We start from the raw sequence: 20,486 nt of genomic DNA, 5'->3' as shown, positions 1-20,486 counted from the left end.
TATACAGACGAATGGAAACGATGAGGTAATAATTGTGACAGTCCTACCTCCTGGCTGCATGACCTTCAGGACCCGGTGGAGCTCCAGCACCTTGTCAGCTCCTCTGACCTTCAGGAAGGTGTGCTTCACGTGGGGCATGAGGAAGTGCAGACCCTTGCTCTTCACAGTCACCATGCTGCCCAGGTCTGTCACCTGTAGAGGTTGATCAACAGTTCATCCATTTAATCCACTGCAACAAATAAGCCATAATCAATATAAATAATATATTAATAATCGATGGGGGGTTGGGAGTAGTTTCGCCACGATGCAGCACGTTATGCGCTTGTACATCTGTTTGTAATATTTGTGCTATTTCTGTAGTACAATGAAGCGTTACTTGAGGGGGTTCCAAATGGACCCTTACAGGTCTATAACACGAGTTTACAAATGTATAGGGGTCCTTGAAAATAAAAAGTTTGAGAACCTGTCATAGACTGACAACATGAAGTGTGAGATACACATGAAGCCATGACGTTATTAGACTCCATCTTGTTTTCGTGAAACCACTTCAGTCTAAGTTCAGACCAAGGAGAGATCTAGAAGGTAATGGGTGACAACCTGAGCCAAATCTAGATTTTCAGGCCTATGACAATCTAGATCCCCTCACAGGTCCATTTGGTTCCATTTGTACACTCAGAGTTAAATTAGCATTGAGGATTTCACTGTGTAGACTGGGATCCCAGAGATTTGAAAAGGTTTGAGAATCAATGGACTAGGAGATCTACTCCCTGTGTAGATCAATGGATACACAATGACATACACTGTATGGAATTGTAAGTAAAATAATAAGGTGACTTACAGTATGTTTTGTATTAATATACAATGACCATCAAGTCATTTGATAAAATACTAAGTATCTATAAAACAATGCAAGCAGCACTGGTGTTTTTACTGTAGCACAGATACCAGCAGGCAGGATGTGGGCCTGTGGTTTGAACACTGTTTCCTGTCATGAGAACAAGGCTACAGGAGCTCAGTCTGTTCAGCCACGGTGAAGACCCATGTAGGACGACACACATACTGGACAAAGTGAGTAAGATCACATTTAAACATAATACATATAATATAGTAATTGTATTGCATGATATATATATACAGTACATTATTTACAGATTTTTTTACAGAAGTTTTTTAAAAAAATGAAAAAAGGTTTTGCTGCTATATCCTGTATATAGCAACAACTAATGTAACACAAATGCTGTCCTGCATTGAAAGGTGGAAAAAAAAGACGTATAGTTTACAACAGGTTTAAATGTTTTTTAGCTTGAGAAACTTTTATGTGTCCTTCTTTGGTACTGTATGTGTGTTGATCCAGTCAGAAAGAGGTTCAGTAGGATGGAGGAGTCAGGGAGGAGAGGCAGGAGGAGAAAGGAGGTGAACGTGGAGTCACAGGCTGTCACACACCAAGACTCAAGGGAGGGTACAGGACCTCAAGGTACACTTTGATACTACTACTACTACTAATAATAATGATGATGATGATGATGATGATGATGATGATGATGATGATGATTATGATGATGATGATCGCGATAATAATAATAATAATAATAATAATAATAATTAATAATAATAATAATTGGAATCAATTCCGTACCAAATGTAAATGTCTTCACCAATGTGTTTGTAAAGGTAACACATTTCAGAAAGATTGAAATTCAACTCCCCTAGGGGAACCTGTGACAGCTGCTGGAAGTTGGGGTACCTTATGCGGAAAAAAAGAAACTGGGTGCTTGCATGTGAATAAGACTAAAACATTCTGCTCCACATTGTCAAACAATGCCTCAGGACTCAAGGTCACATGGTACGTCCAGAGGGTTCCCCGCGGGGAGTGGAGGAGTGTAGCACTAGCAGTGCTGCAGGGTGGCCCTCAGGTGGGTAGAGGGGAGCATCAGGAGGGGGTGTAGGTGTGGACGTCAGTGAGGCAGTGTAGCAGGGCTTGGTTCCACCTCAGGTGGGTAGAGGGGGGTCTGGGTGAGTGTAGGTGTGGAGGTCAGTGAGGGGGGGCAGGTGAGGGAGTAGCAGGGTTGGGGTGGCCCTCAGGTGGTCTCAGAGGGGGTCTGGGTGGGTGTAGGTGTGGACGTATACCTGGGAGCCCAGGGAGACATTCTTTCTTGACAAGATTGTTCATGTTTCTGATAATATTCCCTGACTATTATCGGTATTGTTGTTTACGAGCGAATAAATTGCAAATTAAGTCACTTGGCTGAATAGAAAGAATAGAATAGAAAATCCCAAAACTATTTAGTCTTTTATTTGTTTTACTGCATACACCTGCCTGTGAGAGCGAGGGAGAGAGAACAATAGAGCAAGTGAACAGGAGAATGGAAGGGAGAGCGTATAGCTATTTCATATTTCTATCTAATAGCGTACAATACAATACAATACAATACAATACAATACAATACAATACAGTTGAAATGCTATGGAAATGTTGAATAACCTCCACTCATCACCTTAAAGTGGAGTGTCACGACTGAGGGTGTAATCATAATAATTAAAATGACTATAACCCTATTCCAGCACCAAGGGACAGGGCACCATGTTGAACCAATGACAATGAAAAGAAACATTATGAATGTGTTTTATTTCTCCTTTCGTTTCACGATGTGAAAGTCAGGTGTATGTTGTAAAGTGAAAAGATGTTCAACTGCATTATTGTACATCAGACATTTTAACTTTTCCGCAGAAATGGAAGGTGAAGGGTTCTGAGTCCATTGCACTAAATCACTTTACTATATAATACTAACTGTACATTATTTACAGATTTTTTTACAGAAGTTTTTTAAAAAAATGAAAAAAGGTTTTGCTGCTATATCCTGTATATAGCAACAACTAATGTAACACAAATGCTGTCCTGCATTGAAAGGTGGAAAAAAAAGACGTATAGTTTACAACAGGTTTAAATGTTTTTTAGCTTGAGAAACTTTTATGTGTCCTTCTTTGGTACTGTATGTGTGTTGATCCAGTCAGAAAGAGGTTCAGTAGGATGGAGGAGTCAGGGAGGAGAGGCAGGAGGAGAAAGGAGGTGAACGTGGAGTCACAGGCTGTCACACACCAAGACTCAAGGGAGGGTACAGGACCTCAAGGTACACTTTGATACTACTACTACTACTAATAATAATGATGATGATGATGATGATGATGATGATGATGATGATGATGATGATTATGATGATGATGATCGCGATAATAATAATAATAATAATAATAATAATAATTAATAATAATAATAATTGGAATCAATTCCGTACCAAATGTAAATGTCTTCACCAATGTGTTTGTAAAGGTAACACATTTCAGAAAGATTGAAATTCAACTCCCCTAGGGGAACCTGTGACAGCTGCTGGAAGTTGGGGTACCTTATGCGGAAAAAAAGAAACTGGGTGCTTGCATGTGAATAAGACTAAAACATTCTGCTCCACATTGTCAAACAATGCCTCAGGACTCAAGGTCACATGGTACGTCCAGAGGGTTCCCCGCGGGGAGTGGAGGAGTGTAGCACTAGCAGTGCTGCAGGGTGGCCCTCAGGTGGGTAGAGGGGAGCATCAGGAGGGGGTGTAGGTGTGGACGTCAGTGAGGCAGTGTAGCAGGGCTTGGTTCCACCTCAGGTGGGTAGAGGGGGGTCTGGGTGAGTGTAGGTGTGGAGGTCAGTGAGGGGGGGCAGGTGAGGGAGTAGCAGGGTTGGGGTGGCCCTCAGGTGGTCTCAGAGGGGGTCTGGGTGGGTGTAGGTGTGGACGTATACCTGGGAGCCCAGGGAGACATTCTTTCTTGACAAGATTGTTCATGTTTCTGATAATATTCCCTGACTATTATCGGTATTGTTGTTTACGAGCGAATAAATTGCAAATTAAGTCACTTGGCTGAATAGAAAGAATAGAATAGAAAATCCCAAAACTATTTAGTCTTTTATTTGTTTTACTGCATACACCTGCCTGTGAGAGCGAGGGAGAGAGAACAATAGAGCAAGTGAACAGGAGAATGGAAGGGAGAGCGTATAGCTATTTCATATTTCTATCTAATAGCGTACAATACAATACAATACAATACAATACAATACAATACAATACAATACAGTTGAAATGCTATGGAAATGTTGAATAACCTCCACTCATCACCTTAAAGTGGAGTGTCACGACTGAGGGTGTAATCATAATAATTAAAATGACTATAACCCTATTCCAGCACCAAGGGACAGGGCACCATGTTGAACCAATGACAATGAAAAGAAACATTATGAATGTGTTTTATTTCTCCTTTCGTTTCACGATGTGAAAGTCAGGTGTATGTTGTAAAGTGAAAAGATGTTCAACTGCATTATTGTACATCAGACATTTTAACTTTTCCGCAGAAATGGAAGGTGAAGGGTTCTGAGTCCATTGCACTAAATCACTTTACTATATAATACTAACTCTGTTCTTTTAAATAAAACGTCTAAAGGGACATTTCGCAGATTTTGCATCAAACCCCTATTTTTATCTAGGTCTAGATAAACATGATCCTGGTGTGTTTTTTGTGTTTTATTTTTAGATTTGTATCCATATCCTCAGAGACTATGAGTCATTTGACTCATAGTCTCTTTATCTTACCTTATTTCCTGACTACAATGTAGACCACACCCCCACGCAGCCTCCCCTCCCCACAAGGAAGGGCAGTGCCCCAAAGCATTATGGTCATTGTAGTAATACAGCAGTCCAGTCAAACCCCAGTCAAACACACAGACTTCTATATTTTTCTGGCCATAGGGTGCAAATTTCAAATTTTGCTACTGTTATCTTCTACAAATATTATTAACATTGAGTGACTGTAAGTTCTTCCAGGGGTGAAATGCTCCTTCAAGTGTGTTGTATTCATATTGTTCAGGTGTCCGAGGACTGATCATCCAGAGAGAAATCGTCAGATGGCTAGCATTGTGTCTGATGCTGTTGACTGTTCTGTTTGTGGTCAGAACTACAGGCATGATCATTGACTGTGAGTATCAGTTTGTCAAACATTAGACATAAAATAAATAAAATGTCTGTTCTAGGCCTATTTGTGGTGAGAGCTACATAAATGGTCATTGACTGTGAGTATCAGCTGGTGTGGCACGTAATGAGACGCTACATTCTAATCCATGTTGAGATCTATTCACATTAAAACACTAATGATAATTTATTACATGTTGAGATCTATTAACATTAAAACACCTGATCAGGAACATTGAGGTTTCTTCTCAAAGCTCCTTTTTACACTCCTTTTGATGCTCCACCTCATCATGAACAGTAGCAACAACTGTGTTTATCATCACCTTTTGGTCCTTTACAGATCATTCAGACAATAACCTGACCACCAACCTGACCCTGGAGAAAGACAAATTGCAAATTGAATTAAACCAGCTTAAGACAGAGAGAGCAGGTGAGAGAGGTTACAATCCTTTTCTGAATGGATATTCATTTGTGTATTGTTATGGATTTCTTAATTATTGTCAAGCATTAGTGGTACAAACAGAGTATAAATCCTCATAATTTCTGGTTTATAACATCTGTCATAGAAACACAATGTAAAGAAATGTTGTATTTTCCTCACAGTCAGATATACAGTATATAATTCTTCTTACATTATTCAGGTCATTTCTTTACTCAGGTTTTGTATCAGAATCAGGTTTATTGTCACATCACAGGTTTACAGGAGTAAAAAAGTGGGTGGAATTAGTTTTTGTGCAAGTTCTATCGCTTTGTTATTTCCATAAAAATAAAGAAAAGGGAAGAAGAGGGGGGCAAGGGGGAAGAGAGATCAATCAAAGAAAACAAACAAGTATTGACTACTATTATGATCAGTTCATTGAAAATCTATCAGTAAAACTCCTGTTTGATGTTTAGTCAAGTCGTGTCCCTGTGGATGGAAGTTTGGAAGTAGCTGTTATTATGGATCTGCTGAAAGGAAAACCTGGAATGAAAGCAGAGCAGAATGTCTGAAGACTGGAGCTGACCTGGTGATCATTAACAGTAGGCAAGAACAGGTTAGTGTGTTTGTTTGTGTGTGTGTGTGTGTGTGTGTGTGTGTGTGTGTGTGTGTGTGTGTGTGTGTGTGTGTGTGTGTGTGTGCGTGTGCGTGTGCGTGCGTGTGTGTGCGTGTGCATGCACGTGCACGTGCGTGTGTGTGTGTGTGTATGCGTGCGTGACTGCGTGTAATTCTGTGGTTACAGTGTAATCCTGATTCCTGAATGTATTAGAGAAACTTCATTATTGTTCAATTATCCACAAATTATCAGGGATTCATCAAAGGATTGATCAGCAATGGAGAACCTTGGATTGGTCTAAAAAAAACTGCAGGAATATGGACGTGGGTGGACGGAACTCTACAGACAACAGGGTGAGACATTTCATTAGTTTTTATATTATAATTCTATCAAAGTCACTGAATGTGAGTGACTGAGTGGATGTGATTAAAATACATCATGTTTATTCTGCAGGTACTGGGCCTTTAACTATCCTCATAACCATGGAGACTGGAACTGTGCACACTCCCTCAACAGTGTATGGTATAATGTGAAATGTGCAGATAAAAGAGCCTGGATCTGTGAGAAGATATATTCATCTTAACTTCATTGATGAAACTGTAGCTTAGTGTTCTGCTTTGTCATGTTAAACAGTACTAATTAGTTGAGAAACTAAAAAAAAAAAAAACATATCCATAATCACATAAATACGAAACACCAACTATTATGGCTTAGCGACGTGGTTATTTATTTTGCTTTAACCACTTAAAAACCCTACTTAATTAGTAATCTAGTTAGTTGACTGGGGTCAGCTCTTGTTTCCCTCTACACCAAATCTCTTTGCTGAAAATAGCTGATCTACAAGCTGACGTGTCACAAGGTGATGCGTTGTGAGCTTGTACAGTAGATTGGCTATTTTGAGAAAATGTTCCCCCAGAATATGGATGCTACATGCCAGGGTTCATGTGGTTAAGGATACAGTTAATGTTTACACCATCAATGTGGAAGTGAGGAACACATTACAGTTCATCATTCAACATCCGTCCGAAAAAACTTAAATAAAGGCTTTCAGAAGTTCTGAATCATGTTAAAATATATCATATCTCACCTCCCTTTGCTCAAAAAAATATGTATTTTCAATATTCCATGGGAAGAAATGCACTGATAATGATGATTATCTCCACTTGAGGCAGCATGCTTGTTTAGAATAGATTGTGCCAAAGACTGGTGTGTACAGTATATGCTTATACTTTTGCATCTAAACAATTGTCATCAATTGTGTCAAGGTATTGGATGACAAATTGTTGAATACAAAAAATATATTTGTGTACTGACAAATGAAGCAAATAAAGCTTATTTGGCATCATTAAAGACATCTAAATGTGTGTGATTTGACTTTTTGTTCAATCTTAACCATACATTTATGGAGGTTACCTATTACTAAAATGTAATCTATTTTGTCTTCACTTATATGGACGATAATCACACAGATAACACATGATTATCTATTTGTGAACAAACAAAGGTTATGTTGGTGATCTTCACCTTGACAGAAACTTGCATCATTAAATTCACTTTATTAAATCCCAGACTCTTCTCCCTTCTGGCTCCCAAACTGTGGAACGAACTCCCCATTGCAGATAGAACTGTAGACTCACTCCCAATCTTAGATAGCATGTTATGTACACAGATGCAAGATTCATTTGGTGACCTGGCATCCTATATCCTATGTTTGTATAGTTTCAATGTACAGATTATGTATTGATAATATAATGTTTAGACTGATGATATAGGTTTCTTGGTTTACCTATGATCCTAGATTACTGAGGCACTACACTGTCTCATTTGATGTATTACGTCATTGTTTATCTTGCTGTAAATTGCTCTGGATTATGCGAGCGTCTGCTAAATGCCTACATTGAAAATGATCTTTAGAATAATCAGATTAACAGATCTCTTGCAAACAGTGAAATAGAATGGAGTTCACAAAAGGATGTGAAACCTTTAAAATCAGTCAGTCACTGCCTACTGTACCGACATTCAATCCTGCAGAACTTCATTATATCGTCTCTGTCGTGTGGAAACTCGACAGAGTCCATAACTGTTACTTTTCAGGTTTGAAATTCAAAAATATCAAAAGTACCAGATCTACAAAGATGCTTTTGTGTGACGCTCTAGTATGATCAAGTACTGTAGGGCGTTAATTTACGAAAAAACATGTAGATAAGAGGTTTCTGCTCGACAGCAAAGACATACAGTGTACAGTATATAAAGACACACACACACACATACCCTCACCAGTGATTTTATTAGACACACCTCTCCAATTGCATGTTAACGCAGTTAATCATAATATGATTGGCCGATATGGCAGCAGCACAATGCATTCAGGCCGGTAGACATGGTCAAGATGATCTGCTGCAGTTTAAACCAGGCAGAATGGGGAAGAAAGGTGATTTCAGTGACTTTGACGTGGCATCATGGCTGTTGGTGTCAAACGGGCCGGTCTGAGTATTTCACAAACTGTATGTACTCTGTCACTGCTTGAGCACTGTGCAAAACGGAGTGGCTGCCCCAGTGTGAAAGTACTCAGAGAGGCACTTCCTCCCCAGTCCAACTCACACACACACACACACACACACACACACACACACACACACACACACACACACACACACACACACACACACACACACACACACACACACACACACACACACACACACACACACACACACCACTGCCATGCTGTTTTCGTTCTTTCTTTCGTTCTTTCTTTCTTTGCACACAGTGAGGTTCCTCGCCTCTCTCAAAGTGTCATCACGTGATCTGTGGTTGTTGAATGCTGTAAAAAATACTGATGATATGACTGTATATGCAACCGTCTTTATTGTAGTTGAAACATTTTTGGAATTACCTCTCTCCTTCGGTAGACTGAGATAACAGACATGAAACTTACACAATGTAGCTTTAAACTCTAGCATCCCTATTCTAGGGAGAAAATACCAGAACAAGCACAGAGCCAACTCAGATCAACTTTACTAAGTACAGTATAGGCAGCGGTGGCCTAAAGCCTAGAGGAGCACACTTGTTGCCGATGGATTCGCGATTCAATTCCCCGGACCGGCAGGAAAGTCTGGGTAGGGATGTGAATGACCAACACTCACCCCTCCCCCAACACCACTTAAGTGCCCTTAAGCAAGGCACTGAACCCCCAATTGCTCCAGTGGGGATGCTCAGTGGCCAACAGTATAAGAATGTGGTTGTACCCAGGCTTTAATGTTCAGTTCCCAGGTTTTAAAGTACGTAGGTCTGTAAGTGCAGAGCGTTGCTGAAAAAAAGAGCACAGGTTTAAGTGGTTAACTAATGGTGAACTTTACTACCTATGCCTCTCCAATCAGACAAGCAAAGCCCTTAGTTCTACTCCTCTGGTGCCAGTATTTTGGGGTTATGGTACATGGATAGCAGACTCTACTAGTTTGAGTTTAGGTACATGGATGTCAGACTCCATCCCCGGTAGGCTGCTTCTCCTCCTGGCAGAGGTCTCAGGTCTCTATCTTCTGCACCAGCTCCACCTCCCAGGGATAAGAGTTTTTTTTTATAATCAAAGAAAACGCACTTAAAGATTATTCAAAAAAAGTAATAAAAAATAACTAGAGTAGATAGATAGTTGCAGCCTTACCTGGAAGTGTCCAGGCCTCGTAATGCGATGTCGGACGTCCATCAGGCCCTTCTGGAAGGAGAGGAAGATCCCTGCTTGGTCGTCTGCAGGGGCATCTCCCCCTGCAGACGCATGTGTTTGACACCCAGCTCCTCCAGAGAGTAATTCAGCTGACTGAATTACTGAGTTGACTGAGTTGACTGAGTTGACTGAGTTGACTGTCGCAGCCTTGTTAAAGAACACCAGAGCACTGCCCCCTCCTCCACCTCCACCTATAGGGATGTCACCATCATGATATCGTTGCTGTCAGGTGGAAACCTTGTATGTCCAAGAGACTATTCCTTTTTTAATTAGTATTTAATTATTTATTTTTTGGAAAATAGCAGATCTACAAGCTCACAACGCGTCGCGATGAGACGCGTTGGGAGCTTGTAGATCTGCTATTTTCATCTCCGTTCATTTCATGCAGCTGTTTTTATACAGACGAATGGAAACGATGAGGTAATAATTGTGACAGTCCTACCTCCTGGCTGCATGACCTTCAGGACCCGGTGGAGCTCCAGCACCTTGTCAGCTCCTCTGACCTTCAGGAAGGTGTGCTTCACGTGGAGCATGAGGAAGTGCAGACCCTTGCTCTTCACAGTCACCATGCTGCCCAGGTCTGTCACTTGTAGAGGTTGATCAACAGTTCATCCATTTAATCCACTACAACAAATAAGCCATAATCAATATAAATAATATATTAATAATCGATGGGGGGTTGGGAGTTGTTTCGCCACGATGCGGCACGTTATGCACTTGTACATCTGTTTGTAATATTTGTGCTATTTCTGTAGTACAATGAAGCGTTACTTGAGGGGGTTCCAAATGGACCCTTACAGGTCTATAACACGAGTTTACAAATGTATAGGGGTCCTTGAAAATAAAGAGTTTGAGAACCTGTCATAGACTGACAACATGAAGTGTGAGATACACATGAAGCCATGACGTTATTAGACTCCATCTTGTTTTCGTGAAACCACTTCAGTCTAAGTTCAGACCAAGGAGAGATCTAGAAGGTAATGGGTGACAGCCTGAGCCAAATCTAGATTTTCAGGCCTATGAAAATCTAGATCCCCTCACGGGTCCATTTGGTTCCATTTGTACACTCAGAGTTAAATTAGCATTGAGGATTTCACTGTGTAGACTGGGATCCCAGAGATTTGAAAAGGTTTGAGAATCAATGGACTAGGAGATCTACTCCCTGTGTAGATCAATGGATACACAATGACATACACTGTATGGAATTGTAAGTAAAATAATAAGGTGACATACAGTATGTTTTGTATTAATATACAATGACCATCAAGTCATTTGATAAAATACTAAGTATCTATAAAACAATGCAAGCAGCACTAGTGTTTTTACTGTGGCACAGATACCAGCAGGCAGGATGTGGGCCCTGAGACGAGGGTGTGGCTGTGCGCTACAGAGCAGGACATCTGATGATAATAACACAAAGAAGAAGGATGTAGGCACCTGTGGTTTGAACACTGCTTCCTGTCGTGAGAACAAGGCTGAAGGAGCTCAGTCTGTTCTGCCTCTGTTCTTATTTTTAACTCTATAGTTCTGCCACAGTGAAGACCCATGTAGGACGACACACATACTGGACAAAGTGAGTAAGATCACATTTAAACATAATAAATATAATATAGTAATTGTATTGCATAATATATGCACAGTACATTATTTGCAGATTTTACAATGTATTCCATTGAGACGTTGGCTGAGGACAATTCTAAAAAGACTAACCTAATTCTATCCTAACCAAATTTTTCAGAAAAACTGAAAAAAGGTTTTGTTGCTATACACTGTATTATACTGTGGCAACAACTAATGTAACACAAATTAAAAGGAAAAAAAAAACGTATAGGTTAACAGGTTTAAATGGGTTTTAACTTAAGAAACTTGTATGTGTTCTTTGGTATTGTGTTGATCCAGTTAGATAGAGGTTCAGTAGGATGGAGGAGTCAGGGAGGAGAGGCAGGAGGAGAAAGGAGGTGAACTTGGAGTCACAGGCTGTCACACACCAAGACTCAAGGGAGGCTACAGGACATCAAGGTACACTTTGATACTACTACTACTAATAATAATGATAATGATATAATAATAATTGAAATCAATTCCGTACCAAATGTAAATGTCCCCATTTTCAATTCAACTCCCCTAGGGGAACCTGTGACAGCTGCTGGAAGTTGGGGTACCTTATGCGGAAAAAATATATATATTTCTGCCATAAGTAGCATGTGAGGGCTCAAACCATTAGTCTAAATCAAGCATTTATTTTTGCACCAAAACCACTGCTTGACGAAAACCAATTTTTTGTGTGTGAAAATATACAGTATATTGCTGGGTGCTTGCATGTGAATAAGACTAAAACATTCTGCTCCACATTGTCAAATGCATCAGGACTCAAGGTCACATGGTACGTCCAGAGGGTTCCCCGGGGGGAGTGGAGGAGTGTAGCACTAGCAGTGCTGCAGGGTGGCCCTCGGGTGGGTAGAGGGGAGCATCAGGAGAGGGTGTAGGTGTGGACGTCAGTGAGGGAGTGTAGCAGGGCTTGGTTCCACCTCAGGTGGGTAGAGGGGGGTCTGGGTGAGTGTAGGTGTGGAGGTCAGTGAGGGGGGGCAGGTGAGGGAGTGTAGCAGGGCTGGGGTGGCCCTCAGGTGGTCTCAGAGGGGGGTCTGGGTGGGTGTAGGTGTGGACGTATACCTGGAAGCCCAGGGAGACATTTCTGATAATATTCCCTGACTATTATCGGTATTGTTGTTTACGAGCAAATTAATTGCAAATTAAGTCACTTGGCTGAATAGAAAGAATAGAATAGAAAATCCCAAAACTATTTTGTCTTTGTTTTATTGCATGCACCTGCCTGTGAGAGCGAGGGAGAAAAAACAATAGAGCAAGTGAACAGGAGAATGGAAGGGAGAGCGTATAGCTATTTCATATTTCTATCTAATAGCGTAAAATACAATACAGTTTAAATGCTATGGAAATGTTGAATAATCTCCACTCATCACCTTAATGTGGAGTGTCACGGCTGAGGGTGTAATCATAATAATTCAAATGACTATAACCCTATTCCAGCACCACTACAAGGGACAGGGCACCATGTTGAACCAATGACAATGAAAAGAAACATTATGAATGTGTTTTATTTCTCCTTTCGTTTCACGATGTGACATTTTTGAGAAAGTCAGGTGTATGTTGTAAAGTGAAAAGATGTTCAACTGCATTATTGTACATCAAACATTTGAACTTTTCCGCAGAAATGGAAGGTGAAGGGTTCTGAGTCCATTGCACTAAATCACTTTACTATATAATACTAACTCTGTTCTCTGAAATAAAACGTTTAAAGGGACATTTCGCAGATTTTGCATCAAACCCCTATTTTTATCTAGGTCTAGGACCCATAAACATGATCCTGGTGTGTTTTTTGTGTTTTATCTGTATTTTTAGATTTGTATCCATATCCTCAGAGACTATGAGTCATTTGACTCATAGTCTCTTTATCTCACCTTATTTCCTGACTACAATGTAGACCACACCCCCACGCAGCCTCCCCTCCCCACAAGGAAGGGCAGTGCCCCAAAGCATGATGGTCATTGTAGTAATGCAGCAGTCCAGTCAAACCCCAGTCAAACACACAGACTTCTATATTTTTCTGGCCATAGGGTGCAAATTTCAAATTTTGCTACTGTTATCTACTACAAATATTATTAACATTGAGTGACTGTAAGTTCTTCCAGGGGTGAAATGCTCCTTCAAGTGTGTTGTATTCATATTGTTCAGGTGTCCGAGGACTGATCATCCAGAGAGAAATCGTCAGATGGCTAGCAGTGTGTCTGATGCTGTTGACTGTTCTGTTTGTGGTCAGAACTACAGGCATGATCATTGACTGTGAGTATCAGTTTGTCAAACATTAGACATATAGAATAAATAAAATGTCGACTCTGTTCTATTTGTGGTGAGAGCTACATGCATGGTCATTGACTGTGAGTATCAGCTGGTGTGGCACGTAAGGAGACGCTACATTCTTATCCATGTTGAGATCTATTCACATTAAAACACTAATGATAATTTATTAAACATGTTGAGATCTATTAACATTAAAACACCTGATCAGGAACATTGAGGTTTCTTCTCAAAGCTCCTTTTTACACTCCTTTTGATGCTCCACCTCATCATGAACAGTAGCAGCAACTGTGTTTATCATCACCTTTTGGTCCTTTACAGATCATTCAGACAATAACCTGACCAACTGTGACAACCTTAAAGACCAGCTTGACACCAAATACAACCACCTGACCACCAAATACTACAACCTGACCCTGGAGAAAGACCAGTTGCAAAGTGAAGTAAACCAGCTTAAGAGAGAGACAGCAGGTGAGAGGTTACAATCCTTTTCTGTATGAATATTAATTTGTGTATTATTATGGATATCTTAATTATTGTCAAGCATGTAGTGGTACAAACAAAGAATAAACACGAAATGTTTTATTTTCCTCACAGTCAGATATACAGTCTATAATTCTGCTAACATTACTCAGGTCATCTCTTACTTAGGTTTTGTATCAGAATCAGAATCAGGTTTATTCTCACATCACAGGTTTACAGGAGTAAAAAAGTGGGTGAAATTAGTTTTTCACTTTGTTATTTCCATAAAAATAAAGAAAAGGGAAGAAGAGGGGAGGGGGGCAAGGGGGAAGAGAGATCAATCAAAGAAAACAAACAAGTATTGACTACTATTAGAATGATCAGTTCATTGAAAATCTATCATAAAACTCCTGTTTGATGTTTAGTCAAGTCGTGTCCCAGTGGATGGAAGAGGTTTGGATGTAGCTGTTATTATGGATCTAATGAATGGAAAACCTGGGATGAAAGCAGAGCAGAATGTCAGAAGACTGGGGCTGATCTGGTGATCATTAACAGTCCGGAAGAACAGGTTTGTGTGTGTGTGTGTGTGTGTGTGTGTGTGTGTGTGTGTGTGTGTGTGTGTGTGTGTGTGTGTGTGTGCGTGTGCGTGTGCGCGCGTGTGCGTGTGTAATTCTGTGGTTACAGTGAAATCCTGAATGTATTAGAGAAATTTCATTATTGTTCAATTATCCACAAATTATCAGGGATTCGTCAAAGGATTTATGGCGAGCTATGGACAACATTGGATTGGTCTAAAGAGAACCGCAGGAATATGGACGTGGGTGGACGGAACACCAATGACAACACAGTGAGAAATTTTATTAGTTTTTATATTATAATTCTATCAAAGTCACTGAATATGAGTGACTGAGTGGATGTGATTAAAATACATCATGTTCATTCTGCAGGTGCTGGGCCAGTGGATATCCTGATAACTATAACTATATCTATGAAGACAGGGCCTGTGCATACCACTCCCTCTGGCACAGTGTATGGTATAATACGGTATGCTCAAAAACAAGTGGATGGATCTGTGAGAAGTAGGGCATTCACCGAATAGTCAAATATTCGAATATTCGAATATCAAACCGACTATTCGAATATCAAACCACTATTCGATTATTCAAAAAAAATAAAAAATAAAAAAAAGGTTTTTGTTTTTTGTTTTTTTTTAGTGGCTTTTCTACAGCAGACATGCAGCAGTGAGCTCTGGTGTGACGTCAACTCGCATTCCTTGAGTCGAGTCATCAATGCCATTGAAAAAATAAATAAATAAATGTTTTAATTTTTTTTATTATTTTATTTTTTATAATCAAATCGATTAATCGAATATTCGAATACTTATAGGTCGAATAATTCGAATACTAAAAATCACTATTCGTGAATGCCCTAGTGAGAAGATCTATTTATCTTAATTGTGTTGATGAAACTGCAGCTTACGGTTCTGCAAGTTAAACAGTCGCAATTAGTATTCCAACTGAGCAAAACATTTTAAAGTACAAACGGTTGTATTCATAATCACATTAATACAAACCACCACTACGGTGGTTATTAATTTAGCTTAAAGGAGTAGTTCACTCAAGAAATGACTTATTATCTATCAATTACGCTCTCCATGAAGCCTTGAATTCATGGAGTTTTGTTTTTGTTGCATTCCTAAACCAATAATTTGATGGCCGGGTCATCGGTCAGTAGGAGACTCTTTGAGTGTCCTACTGGAGACTCTGCCGGTCATCAAATTATTGGCTCGGGAATGCGACAAAGAAAAAAACATCCATGAATTCAAGGCTTCATGGGGAGCGTAATTGATAGAAAACAAATATTTTTGGGGGGTGAACTAACAATGTGTTTAGGGTTATGTTGTTTTTAAAGAGTAAATATCCTGTTAACTCTGAAGAAAACTACTTGGGTGGTGGATGGTATAATGAGAAATGTTCAGATAAAAGAGCCTGGATCTGTGAGAAGATATATTCATCTTAACTTCATTGATGAAACTGTAGCTTAGTGTTCTGCTTTGTCAAGTTAAACAATAGCCTACTAATTAGTTGAGAAACTGAAAACAACAACAACAACATCCATAATCACATTAATACTAAACACCAACTATTATGGCTTAGCGACGTGGTTATTTATTTTGCTTTGACCACTTAAACCCTTTTACAGTAATTAGTAATCTAATGCTTAGTTGACCAGGATCAGCTCTTGTATCTCTTCGCTGAAAATAGCTGATCTACAAGCTGACGTGTCACAAGGTGATGCATTGTGAGCTTGTAGATTGGCTATTTTGAGCTAATGTTCCCCCAGAATATGGATGCTACATGCCAGGGTTCATGTGGTTAAGGATATAGTTAATGTTTACACCATCAATGTGGAAGTGAGGAATACATTACAGTTCATCATTCATATCTGTCCGAAAAAAACTTTAATAAAGGCTTTCAGAAGTTCTGAATGATGTTAAAATATATCATATCTCACCTCCCTTTGCTCAAAAACAAGTTTGGATGTGGTAAGGAGCATGTATTACGCTATAATGGGCCTTCATAACTTCCATAAGTGTCAACTGTATTTTCAATATTCCATGGGAAGAAATGCACTGATAATGATGATTATCTCCACTTGAGGCAGCATGCTTGTTTAGAATAGATTGTCATCAATTGTGTCAAGGTATTTGATGACAAATTGTTGAATTAAAAAAAATATATTTGTGTACTGACTAATGAAGAAAATAAAGCTTATTTGGCATCATTAAAGGACATCTAAATGTGTGTGATTTGCATTTGATTTTTTTTTCCTTAACATTTTGAATTCAACCTTAACCCTGCAAGACCCGGATATATTTCTACTTACAAAAAAAAATTGTCAACCTTTCAGATGGTGTTTTAGGAGTACTTTGGAGAGGAAAATATAATGTTTTTTAAAAAAAATAGTTTTCGTAAGGTTTTATTGAAATGTTGTAATATTACAACAGTGGGTCTAACGGGTAGCAGAATTTCCTATAGGCCATTTTACTCACTGTCAGAATAGCATGGCAAATGTCTATATACTTCACTAAAACAACTTAAGGGTTCATTTATATGGTTATGGTTTATCATTTGGCCTCAGAACAGTATACATTATGAATAATATTGGGCCTCAGAACAGTACATTATGAATAATAACATCAATAAGCCATATTTTTAAGAATTTTGATTTTATTAAAAGAACAAAATGAAAAACAGTACAATGAATGTACTAAAGAAACCTAATTACAATATACACTGGTCACAATGTGATGCAAACAGCCCTCCACCGAAGACCAATTCACACCTGCTCAAAATGAAACGGGCACCCCCTCTCATCCATCTATTTGAACACCATTTACAATCACTTGCTTTTTAGCAGTGATAGTCCCAGAAACAGTTTCGGTCTCCTGAAATGCACAGACGAACACCACACTTGTGGCAGAGTAAGCTGGTGTAACTTGAACAGCCACTATTCCTGCAGCGCCCCCTCTCTGTCTTCCGTGGGAGGTGTCCAACTTGGTCCTGGCGCACATCTGATGGCCGATGTTGACATGGTGCCTTGCGTGGATTGCAGTCTGGACTATCTTCCAGTTGTCTCTTCTGAGCTGAAGATGGCCGTCCCCTCTTTGGCGTTTTGACTGCAGTGTTCACCTGATTAGAACAGAATAAATGAATATACATGTCAAAGATTCATCAGGATACAAGTCTGAGATATTGCAAACATTGAAATACTAAAATGACAAATGGTAAACATAACTTGACTTCCCAGTACATTCGGCATCCATTCATTTGTACAAGGCCCATGTTCAGATGCATGCCCATCATTTGCTCTATTTCTTTTCCACTTGTGTTAACTGATGTTCCTGTTGTTTGAAGGCTGTACACATTTGTGTTTGTTGTCAGGGAGTCAATCATGTCTTCGGACACAAACCGGCGGAAGTACTGCAGTGGTGTGTGGAGTGAACTCACATCTTCAGTCAAAGGTGGACCAGAAAAGTCTGTATTAGGGCTGATGAAGGTCTTCTTCTGCCACTGATATCTTTCACTGGGTTTGGCGTGTTTGGCCGGTTGGGGGGGGGGCAGTGGGTCAGTGGGTTCACTGGGTTCACTGGGTGGATGGTTTTCTTTGGACTCCTCTCCACAGGCCTCTTCATCCGACTCTTCATCAGTTTCAGTAAAGTCGATGTCCACATCACTCTCTCCATTCATTACAATATCCAACACATCCCTTGCAGTGAAGCGAGGCTCTCTCCTTGCTTGTGGCATTCTGAAATGAAAATAAAGAAATACCATTAGTACATTAGTACTAGCACATCTCACTGCAGGTACATATTTCACAAGTCACACAATACTGTCTGGCCAACCTATTGTACTTTGCTTATCCTCACAAGTGGCATCAGTGATGATGGTACTTAGCACCATCAGTGATGAATGATGATGCTTAGCCTAACAAAGGGATTGGGGATGACTGTAAGTGGGCAATCCCAACACCCATCACATGAACAATGATGAGAGATTCTTAACTGGGCGACTCCCATATGAACAATTACCATACACTGATTGCTAACCACAAACATTACCAAAATGTTTTGCTAAAACATTATAGGCAATGACATGTTATAAGCTAATGATGCAGTATATTTGTCTTCGAGTACAATTGGTTACAATATACAAATTGGTATATATATATATATATATATATATATATATATATATATATATATATATATATATATATATATATATATATATATATATATATATATATATATATATATATACACACACACACACACACACACACACACACACACACACACACACATACCAATTTGTATGTTTTAACCAATTGTACTCGAAGACAAATATACTGCTTTAGCTTATAAGTTATAACATTTCATTGCCTATAATGTTTTAGCAAAACATTTTGGTAATGTTTGTGGTTATTTGTGGTATATATATATATATAGTAATGCAATGTGGGGAAAATACACATAATTGTATAAATGTATTGTGAAAACTATAAGACTCCACTTAGCCAGGTGAACAGGTGGCATTGCTATTTGCTACCACTATGACCCAGAGTTGTAAAAAAACAACAAGTATAAAGCATGCTCTAATTTACATTTGGGGGATATCTTTCCCAATAATATCATATGTACATGTTCTAGACATTCTAATGATCACCAAAAAAATTATTGCAGACATTTTACTTACTTTTTTGTGAGAAATCCTGTCCAGTGAAAAAGAGATTGTTCTTCCTTCAAGGATTTTCAAGTTGTGACTTTTCCTGCCTCTGTGGGGGGTATTTATATGCAAATATCCCGGCCAATGACATTGCAAGACTAAACAATAGGATCCAATGATGATGTTTAGGTGAAAGAATAACAGGAAAACAAATGATTTATACCATGTTTTTGATAAAATACAAATGTTGTAATATTACAACTGCGGGTCTTGGAGGGTTAACCATAAATGGAGGTTACCTTTACTAAAAAGTCATCTATTTTGTCTTCACTTATATGGATGATAAGATACAAATCATACACATAACACATGATTATCTATTTGTGAACAAAGATTATGTTGGTGATCTTCACCTTGACAGAAACTTGCATCATTAAATTCACTTCATTAAATCCCAGACTCTTCTCCCCTCTGGCTCCCAAACTGTGGAACAAACTCCCCATTTCAGTTAGAACTGTAGACTCACTCCCAATCTTCCGCCTCAATCTGAAGACTCACCTCTTCAGACTCCACCTTAGCCCGTAGCACATGACCCATCCTTGACGACCATGCAGTCTTATGCAAATTGAAAGGTTAAAATGTATTTTAGAATGTTATGTAGACAGATGCCAGGTTCATTTGGTGACCTGGCATCCTATAGTTTCTATAGTTTCAATGTGCAGATTTTTTATTGACATTATGTTTAGAATGATGATAGGTTCTTGGTTTCTTGTAGTTAGGCACTACACTGTCTCTATGCATTTGATGTATTACTTTGTGTTTATCTTGTTTACTAGTCTGTAAATCGCTTTGGATTAAGAGCGTCAGCTAAATACCTAGATTGTAAATTATCTTTAAAATAATCAGAGTATTACTCAGATCTTGCAAACAGTGAAATAGAATGGAAGACAAGTTCACAAAAGCATAACTGTGAACCCCTTTTTAAAAATAATACAATCAAGGTGCATCAGTCAGTCACTGCCTACTGTACCAACATTCATTCAGGCAGAATTTCATTATATCGTCTCTGTCAGGTGGAAAATGTCCAAAACTGTTCAAATTCAAAAATATCAAAAGTAGCAGATCTACAAACTAAAAACACAGCGTTTCGCGACGCATTTCGAGC

At 39.2% G+C, this 20,486-nt stretch overlaps 1 protein-coding gene across 3 annotated transcripts; it reads left to right on the top strand.

Moving 5' to 3' along the window:
• Positions 1-1,027: 1,027 nt before the first annotated feature.
• On the top strand, positions 1,028-16,862 carry LOC308084842 (CD209 antigen-like protein C). 3 transcript variants are annotated; one of them, XM_080427769.1, is made up of 8 exons: positions 1,028-1,068; positions 1,355-1,474; positions 3,009-3,128; positions 4,903-5,010; positions 5,344-5,433; positions 5,898-6,037; positions 6,290-6,390; positions 6,491-7,337. In XM_080427769.1, the coding sequence occupies exons 2-8, from the start codon at positions 1,375-1,377 to the stop codon at positions 6,618-6,620; spliced, it is 789 nt and encodes a 262-aa protein (XP_080283895.1). In that variant the 5' UTR covers positions 1,028-1,068; positions 1,355-1,374; the 3' UTR covers positions 6,621-7,337. The 3 variants fall into 3 exon arrangements, with proteins under 3 accessions (XP_080283895.1, XP_080283897.1, XP_080283896.1); XM_080427771.1 differs by lacking the exons at positions 1,028-1,068; positions 1,355-1,474; positions 4,903-5,010; ... (2 more) ...; positions 6,290-6,390; positions 6,491-7,337 and adding exons at positions 11,658-11,777; positions 13,509-13,616; positions 13,953-14,102; ... (1 more) ...; positions 14,837-14,940; positions 15,041-16,862; XM_080427770.1 differs by lacking the exons at positions 1,028-1,068; positions 1,355-1,474; positions 3,009-3,128; ... (3 more) ...; positions 6,290-6,390; positions 6,491-7,337 and adding exons at positions 11,236-11,331; positions 11,658-11,777; positions 13,509-13,616; ... (2 more) ...; positions 14,837-14,940; positions 15,041-16,862.
• The last annotated feature ends 3,624 nt before the right edge of the window (positions 16,863-20,486 follow it).

This window comes from Gymnoscopelus braueri (genome assembly GCF_963280865.1).
Source record: "Gymnoscopelus braueri genome assembly, chromosome: 1".
Classification (NCBI taxonomy): domain Eukaryota; kingdom Metazoa; phylum Chordata; class Actinopteri; order Myctophiformes; family Myctophidae; genus Gymnoscopelus; species Gymnoscopelus braueri.
Note: the sequence above shows the minus strand (reverse complement) of the source record. Positions and strands in the feature narration are given on the sequence as shown.

What these genes read in the sequence shown, in the direction of transcription:
- LOC308084842 (XM_080427769.1), top strand. Translation starts at nt 1,375, where the DNA reads ATGGAGGAGTCAGGGAGGAGAGGCAGGAGGAGAAAGGAGGTGAACGTG. An exon ending in GGAGGGTACAGGACCTCAAG is followed by an intron (nt 3,129 to 4,902) that starts GTACACTTTGAT and finishes CATATTGTTCAG; the next exon opens with GTGTCCGAGGACTGATCATC. An exon ending in GGAACTCTACAGACAACAGG is followed by an intron (nt 6,391 to 6,490) that starts GTGAGACATTTC and finishes TTTATTCTGCAG; the next exon opens with GTACTGGGCCTTTAACTATC.